Consider the following 19,174-nt stretch of genomic DNA (forward strand, 5'->3'; position numbering starts at 1 on the left):
CTTTTCTTCTTTTTGTGTTTTTTTTAATTTTTAGTTTGTTTTTGTTTTTATGTCTAGAGGAGGAAATGTTTCAACAAAAATACTTGTGTTCTGTAAAGATGACCAAAGAATAAGGCACCTTAAAGAGCTCTCTGTGCCTTTGGTTAATACTGCTTGATGTGCGTCTCCTGGATTACCACGCACATACTTGCACATGTAGACCAGCAGCTGAGCTGGAGAGTTGGGACAAGAACTGGTAATTACAGAAGTTCACCACAGTAGTAGCCTATAGATATCTGGATATCGCCATTTTGATTTTTTGAATTTGTAAAATAATTTATTATGAAAGTCTTTTAAAGATTCTGCTGCTGGCAGTAGTGGATTCCAGTGCTGTTTTCACCTTCTGATATTAAAGCTTAACAGAGGTGATCTTAAATATCCAAGTCTAGTGACTAGTATTATTATAATAGCATTCCATCCTCAGTCATAGTAGGATGAAATATAATACTGAACCAATTCCGGTCCAGCCACCTACACCCTTTCACTTTGTTTGCACTTTGTGGAGGCCACATTAAGTGCTGTTCCAACAAGCATTATGTGGTGGTGGGCTCTAGAGTCCGCAAAACACCAAGTGTGCACCAGTGCTGACTTACTCGCTACATGGAGGAAACACACTTACAGATAAGAAGGACTGTTTGAAGACTATCTCAGTATGAAAAACACTTTTGTGGAAGTTTTCTACATTTGTACATGTTTTTAAAAGTGCATCTGAATTTATTTGTTCTTATTTTTGTTGCAACAAATTCTAATAACAGAGAGCAGTATGTAAAATCACCATAACGACCTGGAGCATGTTAAAAATACCTGAATCAAACTGAAACACAACACGGCGTATTTTCCAATATGTGATGGACATATTAATACATTCATCTCATAGCGGCGCACATCTCCAAAGGAGCTGTTTGGAAGTACCTGTTTTCACCTGAGAAAGGTGAGGGCATCCCAGACTTTTTCCGCTTTATTTCTGCCCTCCTTCATAATTAACAGACTCTTCCACACAGTGGAAGTGCCAGATTGAAATTGGGCCTTTGTGTTGGTTTGATTTGATTCATGGACAACATGACAAATTTAGAGTCTACCACCTGTAGATGGAAGTCATATCATTCAAATGACACCCACTCCACCGAAAAAGGAGCCAAATGTCTTCAGTGTGAATTTTGATTGCAGGATTCAAGCCTAAGTAAAACTGCTTAAGCAAAAAACACAAACGAGAGAGAGATGCTGGCTTTGCAGCCGTGCTTTTACAATCTAAACACGGCTCAGCAGCTCCTTCATATGTCTGTCAGGTCAATGTGGGCTTCATTTCATCACTAAAAACATGTCAACTACAAAACCTGACACTCTGTACCCCAATCAATAGCCAAGCATAGGCTCAAATAGAAAGCCTGTAACTATGTTGTTGAAATACTCGCAAGTCAATCTTTTTTGGGGGGAGTGAAAATGTCTACAGTTAGTGTCACAAAGCTATGAGTGTAACATCTGGTAACTAAATAGCTCTGATACAGTGCAATTCTGTTCCTCCATTTGTTCTGACATGCAGGTTTGACAAGGATCTTCATTATCCTCACTAGCTGCTTTCACAGTGCACGTAAGATGGTGATGTAGAAGAAATGACAGTAGGTTATCAGGTGGCATTTTACAAGGTATTCTGCAGCTATATGATCTCAGGATCCAGCATTTGTCACGAAAATAGCCCTACAATCGGCAATCTGTGGACTCCACCCTGGTACATAGGTAAGTACTCCTGGAAGTGCCCTTTCTTTTAGATTTTGTCTGAACAGGGCAAATGGACAGGGATCGAAGGGAATTTGGTCCCAGACACAAGTCTCTACGTTGTTTCACAGCTAATGCAAAGATTAATTCCAGCTAAGCACCTTTTACTAGCTGGAACTGTGAAAAAGGAAGTATGGAGATTTGCACTCGCTTGTACTAAAATGCATGCCCAGATCACTTCAGATTCTTGTTTTCAGTCAGTGCCTCTGGCAATTGTCACGTTTTACTTTCCATATTTCTTTTATAGCAGTATACAGATACAGAAAGGAAATATTTGCTTTAAAGAAAACTTTCAAAAGCAAAGTCAACAAAAAGGGAGTTCAAAATGTAAGATGTCATGATTAGCTAAAGTGCAGGTTTCTGTTGTATTACACTGTATGGTACAGATTGTCAGGTGACCTATCAGGTCCACACTGCACCATGGAGGTGCTATCAAGATATACTTTAGGGGGCCATAAAGTGGCAACAGGGAGACAGCCTCCAGTGACCACCTGTTCTCTACTGGTACCACCTCCAGCTAGAACCATACAAGAGGCTGTGATTTGAGATGGAAACGGCATATCTGTGTTCTTCCGATTACAAAATTTTCGGGCCGTATCCAGGAACCCCTGAGAGGTCACGGACTTCTGTCAAATCCCAGCTGAAAAGAGTAACTGTTCCACCGCAGGGCTTCATTCACTGTCCTACCCTGCTTGGAGTGATATATGTAAGGAGGGGATGTGGACTCGGTCACGAAGGAGGCGGAGGACGTAGACTCTTACAGTTCATCTCATCCAAGGTCTTCCAGTATTTGTAGTTCTCTGACAGGTGTTCCATTAAGCCAGGAAGAGTGGCAAAGGCTGCAAGGAGACACATTGAAGTTGGTAGAATTAAAAACAAACATGGCTACACAGATGTGTGTTGTTAGGCAGATTTCAGTCATAGTTAGTAACTAATTATAAATTCAAACCATTAAATCACTGAAATAATATTGCACAGATCCTCTTGGTTTCACCAAAATAGCTCAGACAAAAGACAGTGGACGATATCCTGTGATATCTGGCACCAAAGTGTGAAAGGCAGGAGATAAAACTGTCCATGGTTGGGACTTGATTTTCCATTACATCGCACAATTTCTCAATCAGGACATTTGTAGGCCAAATCATCATCTTGACTTCTTTGTAATCTTCCTCAAACCACTTTTGGACAGATTTGGTGTGTGTAATAGGTAATGTGTGCAGTGCCTTTTTCTCATAGTCCCATGGTTTTCCAGGTAAGCAGTTCATCTAGCTGTCCATGTGACGAAAAAGAAACATCACATTTCTCATACACGGCCATTACTTTATGATCCAGTTCGGACATTGATGGCATATTTGGTGATTGATTAGGTAAGCATGAGCACTCTGACTGGTCTGCACTTATATAGCCCCACACACATTACTTTGACACCTTTGTCATACAAGCAGAATTAAGAAATGACCAGACAGACCAGCCTTCACTCCCCACAAGCATGAGTTAGTGTTTGCCGCCAGTGACCATGTCACTGATTCACTGGTTTTCTGTCCATGGTTTTTGGCACTGGGATCTAAACAATAAATACCAGGGACAAACAAAGGAACTGCTGTTTCGAAACCTTCTGCCTTCCAGCCTTCACAAATCAGCCCTTGTCACAGACTCTTGGATACTTCACACAAGCTGAGAGACTATTTGTTGACACCCCTTCAAGATTCAAGATTTACTTTATTGTCATTCAGCACTACCTCAAAGATGCAATGCAGAATGAAATTACATAGCACAAGCTTACATAAAGACATATAAAAATGTCAATAGAATTAAAAAAAGGCAAATATAACAATTAAATAAATAAATACATATAAAGTCAGTGGTACATATTTAAAAAGCACAAATAAAAAAACAATTCAATTACTGCAAAAGAGAAATGCTGATTGCACTGAAATTTTTTTGTTGACCGATTGGTAGAGTATAATAATCTAGAGAACAGAAGCTGTTTTTGTGCTGTTCAGCAGTTCGATGGCTGGTGGAAAGCGCCTGAGGTGCGACCTGCACCTCAGGCTATGATACCGTCTGCCTGAGGGCAGAAGTGAGAACAGGCTGGGGTTGGGGCGGAAGGTGTCCCTGATGATGTTTTTTGCTCTGGATAAGGAGTGTTGTTTGGCTGGACCCTCAATAGATGGCAGTGTGACCCTAATAGTCCTGTCAGCTGATCTCACCACTCTTCTCAGGGCCTTTTTGTCTGAAGCACTGCTGTTCCTGTGCCAGAGAGAGATGCTGCTTGTCAACACACTCTCAATGGTGCCTCTGTAAAAGGTGGTGAGAACCCTGGCAACCTCCGGTCACTTAGGAAAAATGTCTACTCTCTGACTAGTTGGCAAATAGTTGTTGGAGGTTGTTGTCAGTTACTGGAAATGGACAACATCAGCCTTCAGCATTAAAAGCTTCAACCAAAGGTGCAAAGGGTGCAACTAGAAGGCATTCTGGTTGTCCTCAAAACTCTTTACAGTATGATTAGTTTCTTTGTAGTGTTTGCAGACAAATCCATGTCAATCAAAGCATTATCAGAGTGCTTTTTATAGCTATGTGCAATTTCTTGCTAGCAACTGGCAATAACCTTCAGCAGCCGGTTGTGGAATACGCACTTTTCCTAGCCATTTCTGGTTACCAGTGGGTCACTGAATGGTCTCTTGGCCTGCACAGCTGGGGCGTTAGCAATCGCTTTCACAGCTACTGCCAGCAACCGCGCGCAACTGGTCTCGGTATATGTTTTTTTTCCCCAAGTGACTGGCCTCTAGGCCCCTATCCCTGTGTGACTGAAGCCTAAGACTGCAACTAAAAAACTTACTGTTCCCGTTGACACTGTAGTTTTTATTCATTTCACCTGATAGTGGTTTTAAAAAATGTGAAACATATATGGTGACAGATGACAGCTGGCAAAAGATTAAAGGGACACCTGCAGACATAGCCTGGTTGGTCATATGTCTCATATCTATACAAGTAATTTTAATGTATCAAGTCTCAAAATATCAGATTATTCAAAGAACCATGAATAATCCCAGTAGAGAGAATGCAACAAACACATATGTAAATTATATTTTCAAAAAACAAAACAAAAAACAAAGTAACAAACAAACACACACACACAGACACACAAAAACAGGAAATCAGGGATAAACACCTACATTTGCCACTGACTTCCTGTTATCATTCCACACGGACTGTTAACATTTGTAAGCAGGCTATGTGCAGTCAGTTTGTGTACAGTTGCTAATGCTACATAGACTCTACAATGGTTCTCCCACATTAAAGGTCAGCTGGGGCTCAAAGGTCTCTCTGCCTCTCTCTCTCTCACACACACCCACAGCCTGAGGCACCACAGCTTCGGCTTGTGTTGTTTACATCCTTGTTTCCGGCCTTGTTGATGAGCCACACTGCATCTGTGGAACTAACAATGACCCCTGCCTTGTCCTGACAGTGACCCTGGTGAATTGAAAGAGGCTGCATGTGTGTTTTAGTGTTTATGTGCAAGTGAAGTTCTGCTCGGCTGCTTGTCGAGTGATTGTAGCCAACCCCTCCACCCTCATCCCTGCCACTATTTCCCTGACTTCCACTCCCCTGATACTCTTGTAATTTCTCCTCATCCCACTGGCGTTTGGAATCTTTCCGTGACATCAGAGCTGACAGTAAACAAGCTGCCTCTCGGGGAGACTATGCTAAGAGGGGAATTCAGTGGGAATGGGGAACTAGTACAAGCAGCATACTATCCCGTTCCACTCATCATCACTTTCTCTCACTATCTCTTTCCTGTCATTTTCTCTCTTGCAATCTACTAAGAAAAAAAATCACTGACGGCAATAAAAGAGGCCAGGAGTCAAGATGGCACTGTCAGAGGTTTTGTTTTAGTTGGACTGAAATGCCTAATTGTTTCAATTATTGCATTTGAGTTATGGAACAAACTGGAAATGTGGGAAGTGATTCAGAGGTCTTAACCCAGACTGGTTTAGTGCCTGTCCCCAAAGAAAGGTTACACTGAGCAGACACAACATTGCAGTAAGTAACATTAATCATGTTACAATGCAATTTCCTGTTGGGACAGGGTAGGTCCTGGCATTCATGCGGCTGTTACTTATCCCCCTATCCAAAATCAAGTGGGATAATGCGCCCCACCACATGCACAAATACAGCTTGAGGAACATTAGAGCTGGCCATAAGGCTGTAGCAGGAAGCAAGATTAATAGGTTAGTGAGCTACGACGAGTCTTCTGTGTCATGAAAGTGGCTCCCTTTCTACCTGGCTAAATCACTATGGTAACTTATGCTGAACAGACAGCTGGAAGAGTCACATTTTCATTAACGCTTTTTTTTTCAGCATATTTTCTCTGGTAGGTGAATAAGTTTTACATGTGCAAGCTGTTAAGCTCTACCTTACTAATGCAACAAATGAAGCCCAGCTGTAAAGTTAGAGGAGAGCAAACTGTTCAGTGATGATAACAAACTGGAGCAAACTGCACTCATAGTAATGATTTTGTGCAGCAGAAGAGTTATATGTGAATGCGCTCAGATCCTGAAAACTAAAACCTGGCTTAACAGAGAAAGAAACCATTAATACATAAATCAGCAGCCATTTGAAGATATTAATGGAGGAGCTTCTTTAAACTGAAATCAAAGCAAGGTTTATGGTTCAAACAGAAATCATCATCTAGGCTGATGAGCCGAGCCACTGCAGTCTTGCTGTTTTGGAAAAGGATAACTGCAGGACCCTGCACACTCACTGGCTATCAATTTTGTGATTGATCCGTTGTTAGCATACCCCGGATAATTCTCCTTTTTCTGATCCAGAAAAATTTAATTTTTCCTGTTTTAGAATCCTGAGCCACAGTATTTCCTAATAATAATCATATTTAAGAAAATGTATATGTTGTATTTCAACATGACCTGACACTTGTGACTGACCACACAAAGTTATTAGGAAAGTGTCTACTGAGATCACAGCACAAGAGAGCAGAGGGCTGTTTTCCCATGGACCTCTATGTTACCAGAAGTTGTTTTGCGGAGGCATTGCATCCTATTGACCATGGACCGGTTTATGTCCGACAGTATTTTCACGGACCGGCCTTTAAGATGTCGCGGATAAATACAACAAAATAAAACCAGTACCGGTACCAAAAAAATAAGATTTATTCATAACACACGGGAAAAGACCCAGGGAAACAGAGTTAACGATAACGCTGTCAAGTCGAAGCCTTGCAGGCTCAAAGTTTTGTATTATTATTTGATTCATTCAAAGCACCTTCAGGCAACTGTTGTTGTGATTTATTGCAAGTTATTAGGGGCTTGGCTTTGAGTGACAGGTGGTTGCTGTTTTGTCTTGTTTGGTATATAAATTTACAGTTTAGGATTTTCAGTCGCCAAATTTAGTGTTCCAGTTAATATCAAGCTGATTTATGGATGCAGCTTTCTATTCTTTCACTCAAATCTGGCCTTTTCTGGCATCCCAAAAACGAACAAACAAAAGGAAAAAAAACCCTTTTATGTCATGGTCTGGGTGTGTGGCTGTAAAATTCCTGAAGGTCTGGACCTCCCTGGTATCCACCCATGGGCAGGGCCTACAGCCTCCATCACCTGAAGCTGATTGAGGCAATCAGGTTGGAGATTTAAGCTGCTTGCTGACACTGCTTCCTCACTAGTTCGTCAACTACCCTATTTACTCCAGGAAATTCCATCACACTGAACCACTCATCTTGGAAATCTGGTTAACCCGCCTGCTTTCAGAATCATCTCCTTGCCTCACCTGCCTGCCCTCCTGCCCTTGCACCACCTCGGGACCTTCACCGCTCAGGACAACTGCCACACACCACCAAACCCACCTGGACCGCACCACCTCTCCTTCAACGCTTCCATCTCCCACCTGCACATACGTACCTAATCACCAGCCAGCTGCCGTTGCTTTCTTGGACCTGTCCCCTTGCTTATCCCTCTCCCCTGACCAAGACCCTCACGCCCCATGTGTCAAGCCTTAAGTCAGGTACTATCGTAAATGTCACTTTTGTGCTAGTTGATAAACCTTTGTTAAACCCTTTCCTCAGCCTCCGCTTTGGGTTTTCTGCACGTGGGTTTGATTTTTGGTACTCGGCCTCCGGCCGTTTTGTGACATTTTAAATGGTGGTCTATGAACCAGTCAGCAACTGTCCAGCTTATATTACTAGTTTTTAACTTTGTCACAGTCTTTATTTTGCAATCTGAGCAAATCTCACCAGTTTCTGTTGATGACAGTGTTGTCGGGAATGCATTTTCTTTTTATCAATCTCACATCCACAGAATGTATTTAGAAACAAGAGAACAAGACTGCTTGGACTAACAGAAGCAGGCTGGTAACTTTAGGACATTTAGTAAAGATTGCAGTCACATGTAGAATGTGAAACAATTATCACTTCAAGAGAAAAGATGTGAAAGATCATTTGGGAAATGGTCTGAGTGAAAGCATTAGAGGAATCCTTAGCAAGCAAATGGCTTCTTATAGAACAACAGTTACTTTTGTTCTGTGAAAGTAAACATTTAACCTTGCTAAGCAGCAAGTCCCAATCTATGATTTATGATCCTGACCTTTTAGCTGCACAGTCAGACTTAATATGTGTGTAAATATAATACTCCACTCTATTGAAATGGAAACAAAGAAGAAAATGACTAAGAAGACTGTGTGGAAAACCACCCCTGAGAGAGAAACACAGAACACAGTTGAATTTTTTGCTCTTACCATCCCAGGCGTCAAACATATCAGTGATGAAGTAGTCTATGAAGGAAATCTGAGATTTGGGGACACTGCAGGTGTTCCTGTCGAAAACGGGCATCACCACTGGCAGCCCTTGTCTTTTCTCCTCATCTGTCTGCAGGGAAACGCACATAATTCAATAAACAGGGAGCTTAGACGGCAGGAGGCCATTTATCTAATAAAGTATGCAAAGTGATTAAGCAAAAACAAATAAAATTAAATGAACAGTTGACTATCTTCACAGTAATGATTCTGTTCTAAGCTTTAAACCCGCTATTAAACTAAGCTGTTTTACTGATGCTCCCACACCTGTGCAAAGTACTCCTCAGAGATCCGTCCAGCCCACTCGATGCAGAGCTCGAGTGGTCTGCAGGGGTTTGCCACATCTGCACACTTGATCAGCATCCTCTTTATCAGCAGACGATTCTCTGGAGAGTTTCTGATGTTGGCCTGACCCTCACAGTCACTGTTCACGCTCTGTGGGAAAGACACAGCAGATATAACCATCTGGGACATCCAGAAAAATGAAGGACATAAGACACACAAACACATATACTGAGACATATAGTCTCATCACATATCTGTTTTGTAACTCTGATTTCTAATAACTTCCTGGAACGTTTCCTGGAAAGAGCTAATGCGGAACCATTTGTATTGTTTGCAAAAAAAGAAAAGAAGAAGAAAAGTAAACCAAACAGGAAGTGTTGCTCTTTTTCTCCCCAGGCCTTCATCCGTCGGCAGACTAAGCAAACTACTGCTGAGCAGTTAATCAAATTTTAATCTCAGTCACAGTTTCCCCCTCCAGTATTCAATGCATGAGGTTTTGGGAGTTTTTGCAGCAAAAGAATGATACAAATTAAAACTAATCAAATTTAAAATTGATATTTCATTTCTTGTGCTTCAATAAACACTCCAGTTTCAAAGATTAGAACATTCTGGCTACAATGAGTTCATATTTCAGGCTTTATGGGGTTAACACATATATATTAGTCGAGATAAAACAATTAATTACAACAATTAATAATTCTTTCTTTTAAAAAGTTTATTACATTCAGTATTTTTCCAAAATGTATACACCTTATTATTTGCGCTTACTGAGTGTCTCTGAAGCTATCTGACACTTACACTCGTGCTGGTCTCCTCTATGGCAGCCATTGGCTTGTTGATACTGTTCACAAATTTGCTGACGTGTTCAAAGTGTCTGGTCATCTCTGTGGCCAGCACCATGTCTATGATGGCCTGTCGCAGCGTTCGGAACTGAGTCCTGTATGCAAAGGGTAAAATAAAATCGGCATCTATTCACATTCTGCATTATTGCTGCATGCTAATGTAAATCAGCTGTGACTAAGAAGAAAACAAAAACAAAAAAAAAGCAGGTGTGCTGCTTCTACTGACCTGTCGATGTTCTTGAAAATGTTGCTCTTGCTGTCACGGACAGTGAGCTGGAAGGCGAGGGCTGCGTGGTGGCTCTCCAGAACGGCCGTGTCATTGTAGAGTATGGCCAGTTCACTACCTGCATTACACAAGAAGGAGTTGGTCCTGCCTGGGTGGTCCACATCGTGGACTGCTGCGGCTATCAGTGCTGCCACCTCATCCAGCTGGTCCAGACTGCTCTGAAGAAAACAGTGGAAACAAAAGGCCACATCAGTACTGGACTGCTCTGCATATATGGATGCAAGAACTTGCTGGAATAGGTCCTGGCATCTCTGTTTAGATTGCTCCCCTCGTGTTCCAAAGCCAGTAGCAGAAAATGATGGATGGATGGATTTCATTTAATCTATATAATGAATACTATATCTGTATTGCACGATGCTATATGAGGCTTTTTTCAGTTGCAATTGCAAATAAAATAAAGTGAATTTAAATCCATCCACCATCATTTTCTGCTGCTTATCTGGTTTTAGAACACAAGGGGTGCCGTGAACAGAGACGCCCAGTCCTATTCCAGTTCATCTGTATGTGTATCCCATCTTTTTTGGAATTAGGATTGTACAATGAATCGTATTCAGATCTTTTGCTTGTGTTCCTTTTAATAAATGCTGGTATGCAAACATATCTAGAGTTTTTTTTTAATAATATGCACAAGCAAACAACATCTTCTATCAACAGTATCATTACATTTTCTTGTTATTAGCATAACATGTTTTTTTGGGTGTATTTTTGGTATATTTTCCTTAATAAACCAAAATATACAATTCATTAAATGTGTATATATTATTTAGTATCTCCTGTTTTAGATTTATCATTCTCATGTGCCGCTCACTCAGTTTATATGTGTGCTTTTCTTCTAACCTTGACTCTCTCTTTGCGTAGGAAGTAGGCTGTAGCGTGCAGCACATCTGCAGCGTGTGTGGAATTGTGGTAGGAGTTAGAGGAGTGGTAGCTGGCCTCAATGAGCTGCAGCCAGGAGCGCAGTGTAGCCTCCGAGCAGTTTAAGAACTCACACACTCCAAAACTTGTGCAAATCTTCAGGCCTAGGTATGTCAGTGGTCTGCAGGGGATCACACAAAGGACTGGATGAATATGCGTGGAACAGGTTAAAGTAAGAAAAATGCAGCAAAACAGATCACTACTGGATAACGAAATGAATTGAAGCCAATAAGCATACGTAGCTTTTTCGAATCCAAGGAATTTGATATTGTTTGGACTCTCTGGATTATATCATCTTTGTACCTTTTGTGTGTAGCTGCCTCCAGCTCCAGGATGTTGAATTCCCAGCACTCCTCATCATTCAGCATCTCAGCGATGTTTGGAGGAACATCATTCAAAGTGACTGGGATAGCCAGCTGGCTCTGACTCATGTCTAATAGACACACACACATAAAAATGTCACCATAAAAAGACCAACGAACTATTGTACCTGTGTTGGCTCTGTAATATTTATACCAATAGCTATAGCTAATTGTTCTGAAAATGTAAAGACTGTGGTAGCAATACAGTGTGCAATAAAATTATTTAGAGAAGTGAAGGAGCACCGGTGGTGTTGCAGTTACACTTACAAAGACACAGCTTTCAACATAATGACAAATTAGACCATATCTCAGAAAATTGACTCTTGCTTTGGGTCATCTCTCAGTTAAGTGCTCTTGTGACTGTAGTCATTATAATGGGGTTATGTAATAAACTGAGATGGAAAAATACACACTCTACAATGTTACAAGAACATTGCGACTCTTTCATCCTGCCAACAACAACTTCAAACTTAATATTTATTCAAGGGATTCCATCAAGACAACAGACCACATTCAACACCCAAAAGGCAACACCCAAACATATCTCTAGTCCCACATGTTTTTAACCTAATGCTTCATTAACAGCTAGCTACTATGAAGTTATTGCCCCGGTGTTGCCAATATATTTATACATACATTGAAATATTTACATAATGCACAGGATTATTGTGCAATATATATTGATTTTTCACCCCCTTGTTGTGGATATTCACTCATGAAAACACACCAGTGCGCAATAGTACCCACTGTATTCCTCTGTTTCTTTTTCTTTGTTGCCATTGATATCACAGTGCATTAAAACTTACTTTTGCAGAAAACATATTCATTCCCAGAGAGTCTGCGCAGCCCATCCTGGAGGGGAAAAAAATGAAGAAAATGATTTTTTGAAAATTATTTTGTTTCTTGAGACAGACAGTGAGCCTATTATTCTTAACATCTGACTATTCCATTAGAACCCCAAAACAAATAATGTGGCAGCCTTGCTCAATATTTCAACTTGCACACACAGTGCAACAAACTGGAGTGAAAGATGCATTTATTGGGGAGAGTTGGTGGATTAACTAAGCATCAAAATAAACCCAACATGGAAGACAAGAAAACTGCTGTTCTCTAACTGACCACTCGAGTCTGCTTCCAAAAGTGAGCCACTCCCCACAGAGATGGTGAAACAAGTAAAACTTCCAAGGAGAGAAAGCTTTTTAAAACTTTATTTTGCAGAGTTTCTTTTGTAGTTGTGCCTCTGTATACCATTAAAAGTGTGTTTCAATTATTGTAATTCAGTGCAGCGCTTTAACCAATGGAGTTTAAAAGTACTGCATTAACTGTTTAGTTTAGATATTTTTAAATACAGTACCCCATCATCAGAAAGGCACTTTCTGAAGCTGATTTTGAGTGTTGAACTTGCATTTGGTGTCTTTGCACTGGAACTCTTAACTATAAGGTCCACAGAGATATTGATGCAAGTGAAGGAGGCCATAATTAAGCAGTGGAACTAAAATAAACCTATCAGAGAGATTTTGATGTGGCCAAATCAACAATCTGGTATATTTTTTAAAAGAATGAATGCACAGCAACACTAAAAGACAACTAAAGGGGATAATTAAAGAATTATGTTCTTGGTTAAGACAAACCTCTTGACAAGAAGACTTTTGTCAAGACTCAAAGTCTTTAAGCAAGAGACGCCTTCATAAACGGACATACAGTGTTTACAACAAGGTGCAAACCACTGGTTACTTTCAAGAACATGAAGGCCAGATAAGACTTTGTCAGAAAGAGCCTGTTTTGAAAAAACTTCTTTGGAGAGATGAATACAAGATGAGCCTGAAGGATGAGCCTGAACCATAACAATAGGAGGAGAAAAGTAGAGCTGGTATCTCCTTTACCATCACATTGTCACTGAATTGATGTACTTTTGGTAGTTACTAGAAAACACAGCAGATCTATACTGCGGAGAAAAATCATACATTAAACAATTTGACTGATAGACTGCATCAGCGGTCTATAATATTGCTGCTGGAACCTAAACCTTGCTTTCAAAACAGAAATGTATGCGTGCAGTGACTCACCTCATAGTTGGGCTTATTCAACAAATTCAAATTAAATAAAAACTGTTGGCAGTACAAAAACACAAGCGTGATTGCTGAAGGCAAACATTTCTCGGCTGAATGAAAATACCTTTTTATATTTTATATGCATGAGGTAACAGTTTTACACTGTGATTAAAAACAGCCTGTTTCTTATGTCTCCTTATAAAGTGTTTCAGGCATCTCAACTTACGAACCAATGTTTAAGTACGTATACTAACTAATTCTTACACTCATAAGCCCGCCAACCAGGTCGCTTGTGTGTGGGTCATCTTCTTTGGAGGCAAGCTGAGGGGAGTAGAGCTCAGTGGTCCTCAGGATCTCCAACACACGGTCCAGAGCTTCGGCTACCGTTACTGGACTGCTCTCCTGAGCTGCATTGATGATGTTTATTACCTGGGAAAGAGGGAAAAGAGTAGCCAGTTAGCAGTTAGCACTTCCTGTTATTGCTGTGAAAGGTGGTCCCTCAAGCTACTAAATGCTTGATATGTTAGATATTATAAATGTGTCCAAACACTTCCAGTTTGTTCCTGAGTTACTTGGACAACAGCCACAACAGTGAAAAACATTACGAAGTCACAATAAAGCTGACTTTGGAAATAAAATGCCACTATTTTACTTTTTCACAAACGGAGGTTTCATTTTATTTGTGTACAATGCTGTCATCAAAATAGTATGAAATTTAAAGAGTTATAACTAAGAAAAAAAAAGTGTTTTCGGAGCCTCAGTGACCTTTAACAGGTTAAGTCTTCTAAGTTCTTTGTTGAGTCATTGTGACTTCTTGTAATGAAAAAAAAACCCCCAAAACAGATGGATGAAGGTACATGCTGAGAGCTGGACAGACAACCCACAAACATATTGTCTCTGGCATCGAAGGATAAAAACACACTGCAAGTTGTGACTTCTGGTCATTTTTACATAGCATTTGCTTTGGTACATTTAAGGTTTATTTTACTGTAAATGATTAACTCCACTGCTTAAAGCAGCATACCTTTGTTATTGGAGCCTCAATGGTCATAGAATGAATCCTGGCCACAGAAGAGTATCTTCGATTTTGTAAACTGGGAGCTGCAATGTAGAAAACATTATGGTATTGGTATTGTGATCACTATATTATGGCTTGTGGATTATCAGTAATAATAACACAATTTTGGCTTTCATCAAAATGCTCATGAATGAAAGAGATAAAAAAGAGCAAGAGAAAATATTTTGAGGGTGAGCAGAGGAGAAGCAGCATGCAGCTGAGATAACTTAAAATAGCAGCTGCGTCAAAGTGAGTGGAAAAGGGAGGTATGCATGTTATCAGCCCTCAACATCTCTCTGTACGATCTCTTTAGTTCAAGCACCTACCATAACACAGTCTGACTCACTCTCTCATTCGCTATCTCCAATCATTCCTTCATTCTTTCTTTACCCACTCCTATTTTGTGTTCTCCTTTGCTTTATTCACATTTTTTTTTTATTATGTTCAATCCCCTACGGTTGTTTTGTGTTCAAACATCTTCTTCAGATATTTAGCTGTAGACCATGGCTCCCGTTACATTGTGTTGTTTAGTTAGGGCTCCACACTTGCTGTACATCAGGATTGGGGCCTGTTTTGTTTATCTTCTCCTCATTATAATCTTAACTGTTATCAGCTTTAGCCAAGCCAATTGAAAATATGTTTAGATGTCTGGTTGTGCTTTTGGAGTGGCGCAAACTAGAGTTGTACCAATTTAAACAGAGGCTCAAAAGCGTAAAACACATTTTAAATATCCTTACCGTCACTACTACGGGAGCTCACCGATCGGTCGTCCATCGAATCTTTTCTTCTGTCTCGGTGTCGTAGAGAATAGCACTCTGCGGATGGAAGTAATGCATGTAATACGATCAAGTAATTTCATCTTTGAGAATAATAACAAACGTGGACTTGTTTACTTTGGTGACCCCCTTACAATATCCACTGACATTTAAAGAGAGCATGGATAGGACAGCGGAATTTAACAAAGTAGATTTACTCAAGGACTTAGCTCGAGTACAGTTTTAATGTACTTGTAGCTTGTTTAAAGTTCACTATTATTCAGCATTCTGCTTCAACTCCATTGCATTTACAGTGTTTTACTTTATACTCCATTACATTTATTTTAAAGCTAAAGCTACGTAACAGTCTGCAGTCTTAAATACTGGAAATAAGGTTACCCAGCAGTTAATAAGTCATCTACATGTGCAACATTAAAATGAAACACACATTAATGAACCAAAAATTATTAAACCAACAGTGTCATTTATATATTCTGCATAGATAATACTTTTGCTTTAGCTGCTTGATTTGATTTAATTTAATTTAATACACTTAACAGCCACTTTACTAGATACACTTTACTAGTACTGGGTAGGATCCCCTTTTTCCTTCAGAACTGCTTTAATTCTTTGTGACAAAGATTCGACAAGGTGCAGAAAACAGTCCTCAAAAATTCTGCTCCACATGCATTTGCTTTATGTTTGTTGGCTACACATCCATGATGTAAAACGGTTGGTTACAGAATACCTTTGGGATGCGGTGAAACGGGAGTTCTCTATCATATCGAGACTATCTCTCCACTTGGAATATGTGACATTCTCTCACTCAGAGAACTAAGGTTACAATGCCTTATGCATTTGAGTACAGCCCGCTGTCATATTCAAGAAACCAGTTTGAGATGATCCATCCTATTTTCTCATTGTCAGACCATTGTGGATGAACTCTATAATTTACCTTCTCCAAGTAGAGCCTATCCGAAAATAATTCCATATCATTCTATATTTATCTATTAGTTCTACTTGCGAGAACCATAAAATACACCTCTGCAATTAAGAGATAAAGGAACTGTGAAAGAAAAAAAATGTTGTAAGATACCTGAGTGAGAATGTTCCCCGCTGTATCTCTCCTCCTTATTGAACTTGTGGAGCTGGTGGACAGAGAGCAAGAGATGATTAAAATTTAGGTGTGCACTGTGGATATGCATTTACTGTGATGGATATATTCAGACGCATTTGGGGCTAAAGCAAAATGCTGGATTTATTTTAACATTCTGTATATTTTAAGAATTTGTTCCAATCTTATTTCAGCCTTCTGTATCATTGTTAAGATATAGCAGTCTATAAAAATTATTGATTTAGGCAAAGGAACTGCAAGGAATATACAGGTTTGTATTACTATAACAGAGCATTGTGAATACAACCTATGTATGACTGGAGAATTCAGTATGACTATGAATACAGTATTAAAGTCGTTAAGTAAGTAAAGTGGATAGCCTGCAAAGTGATCCAGTGTGTTACCAACGTGTTTGATCAGAATGGATTTATGTAGTATATAAAAATGGCATATCATAAAATGTATGTCTGCAGGACAAGATCTTAATAAATATAAACCCACCCTGTCTCTGTATCAGTGACATAGCACTTCTTAATTCAAAGACTAAAAACTAGTAACTACTTAGCATGTTAACACACACTATAGGCTCAAGCGCAGTGACACTAGCAGTATGCTAATTGCGTTTGATTCTTTATATAGTGATATTTATACAATTCTTATGAGTCAAGCTAATGGTAACATACATTTCAATGCACTAAATCATAGATTCATTTATTTTTTAAAAAGTTAAGAAATTTGTGTTTGGTGGATTATTTCTTTATTGTAAGAGTGCTTCTTGGGAATAAATTTTATTTCCTTGTAAGTAAAACACATCTGTGGGTGGAGCAACAGAGTTGATTACGTGGGTTGTGCCCATTAAGAACTTGCAAAATGTCCTCTGCCAATGCTAAGCAGCTTATTCTGTTATTTTCTCTTTTGTGCTAAGGTCACGTGTGGGAGTTCCCTGCTCATGCCCTGAAGCTCTTGGTACACGGTTTTCATGCTGATGTTAAAGGAGTCTGAAGTCTGCACACCGATGGAAAACTTTTTTTCGCTGTGCACTTCTTTGCACTCAGCAACTTTACATGGTCTGCTACTTTGTGGCTCAGGTGCTGTGGTTCCCAAATGTTTCCACTTTGCAATAATGTCTCTTAAGGTTGATTATCTAGGAAGGAAGGAATTTCAAGAACTGACCCAGTACCATTGTCACATTCTATTACAGTAACTACTACACATGATTCAGTGAACCTTTTAGAATGCCCCATTCTTTCACAAATGTTTGGAAAGGCAGAACTCATGGCTATGAGCTTTTGTGTATTTTAAACTTGTTTGCTGTGTCTGCCTCTCTCTCAATATATATGTGTGTTTGCATGCATATATTTAATACAGCATATTTATATAGGTAACAATTTGCATGGTACATCCTGTTAGTCACACTCAGGTTCTTCGGATGGGTAGAGCCTCTAATCAGGTTAAGAAGATTTTCCTTACCCAGTGACTCACTGCACCTATGCAACTTGCTGACAGCGCAACCTGCATGTTTATGCAATCATTTATGCATGTATACAAACACTGTCTATAACTGTAAATCATTTTTACATATTTAGGAACGTGTAATTTCGCTATGGAGCAATGAAAACTATCCCTTGAACACTTCAGCTACATGTCATTTTTAAAATCCATTTCAATCTCATAGAATTGGCTAGTTGGTCTTTCTTTATACCCCCTTTGCTTAAAGTTGCTATTAGGCATTGAGTGTGTCTCATACTGAGTAAATAGGATTAAGACAGTGTAAACATGTCTAATGACATGCAAAGTTTCCAGATTTAACTGGCTACAATTTAATGTTCTTCTTGGGCTGCAAAGCACAAGCAGACATCTAAACATCTTTTAAATTGGCTTGGCTAAAGCTTGTAATAGTTGAGATTATAATGAGGGGAAAGACAAACAAAACTGACCCAAAACCTGCTGTAAGTCTGGAGTGCTAACTAAACAACACAATGAAACGGAAACCATGGTCTACAGCCAAACATCTGGGTGGGAAAAGATGAGGAGTAATGTGGGGCTTTAAGTGCTCAGAGGAAAAGATTTTAAGCGGGTATCCAATGTCACATAAATGGTATCCTGAAATGGCCTTCGTGGCCTTGGGTTGTCAAATAGATAATCTCAGTGAAGATGTACTACATGCCTCGGGTCATGATTTAGTTCTAGAGAGCCATCAAATGCTAAAACTTTGTTGCTTCTTTGCATCAATTCCCTATGGTAATTTGTGGTAAAAAATGAATAAAATCTAGAAATGACACTGTGATAATACCATCCAGTTTGACACTGCACATCTTAGGTTGTGGGGGATGACTAGAATCGGATCAGTCGCTGCCATGCCTAAGGATTCCCAGCCCCGACAAGCAGGAATGAGTGCCATTTGGCTTTGGCAGTCAAATGTCAGTGGCTGACTCACCTTATGCACACACGATGAAAGAGAGCAATGAGCTAAACCTAGTGCCTGTGCAGCTTTGCCCAGGGTATAAATAGCCTTGGTGCCTGGCTGCTCGCCTTCCTTAGGCCTTAGTGGGAGATCCTGGTGCTTAGTTGTAGCTTAGCATAGTATGACGTTATTGGCTGGGAACCCAGCTGAGCGTAGCGGCACCTGCTTCAGAGTAGCTGTGCATGGTGCTCAATAGTGCTGGAAGCCTGTGAGCCCACATGTTTTGTTGAGGTATTGAAGTAAATCTGACACTTTAGCCTACAGATCATTTGACGCATTTATATAGATGTAACTGCCAGCAGAGTTTGCAATCAGTGACTAAGTGCAGTTTGGACTCAGTGGTATATTTCATCACCAGACTTGATTGGGCCAAAAAGCACTGCAGCATTAGCACTGCTGATAGTTTGACATTTGTTTAAGCTCCACA

At 39.9% G+C, this 19,174-nt stretch overlaps 1 protein-coding gene across 3 annotated transcripts in view; it reads right to left on the reverse strand.

Moving 5' to 3' along the window:
• Positions 1–19,174, reverse strand: part of pde8b (phosphodiesterase 8B) — a 58,402-nt gene continuing 39,228 nt past the window's right edge. For all 3 annotated transcript variants that reach the window (XM_005929843.3, XM_005929842.2, XM_005929844.3), the window contains exons 11-22: positions 16,266–16,317; positions 15,152–15,229; positions 14,382–14,458; positions 13,622–13,786; positions 12,113–12,158; positions 11,248–11,377; positions 10,867–11,065; positions 9,970–10,187; positions 9,700–9,838; positions 8,884–9,051; positions 8,560–8,689; positions 1–2,651 (exon numbers count right to left, since the gene is read on the reverse strand). In XM_005929843.3, the coding sequence (XP_005929905.1) occupies positions 2,542–2,651; positions 8,560–8,689; positions 8,884–9,051; positions 9,700–9,838; positions 9,970–10,187; positions 10,867–11,065; positions 11,248–11,377; positions 12,113–12,158; positions 13,622–13,786; positions 14,382–14,458; positions 15,152–15,229; positions 16,266–16,317 (1,512 nt within the window). In that variant the 3' untranslated portion in view covers positions 1–2,541. The remainder of the gene's footprint in view (positions 2,652–8,559; positions 8,690–8,883; positions 9,052–9,699; positions 9,839–9,969; positions 10,188–10,866; positions 11,066–11,247; positions 11,378–12,112; positions 12,159–13,621; positions 13,787–14,381; positions 14,459–15,151; positions 15,230–16,265; positions 16,318–19,174) is intronic.

This window comes from Haplochromis burtoni, unplaced genomic scaffold (assembly GCF_018398535.1).
Source record: "Haplochromis burtoni strain Fernald_Lab_line unplaced genomic scaffold, NCSU_Asbu1 Contig_107, whole genome shotgun sequence".
NCBI lineage: Eukaryota > Metazoa > Chordata > Actinopteri > Cichliformes > Cichlidae > Haplochromis > Haplochromis burtoni.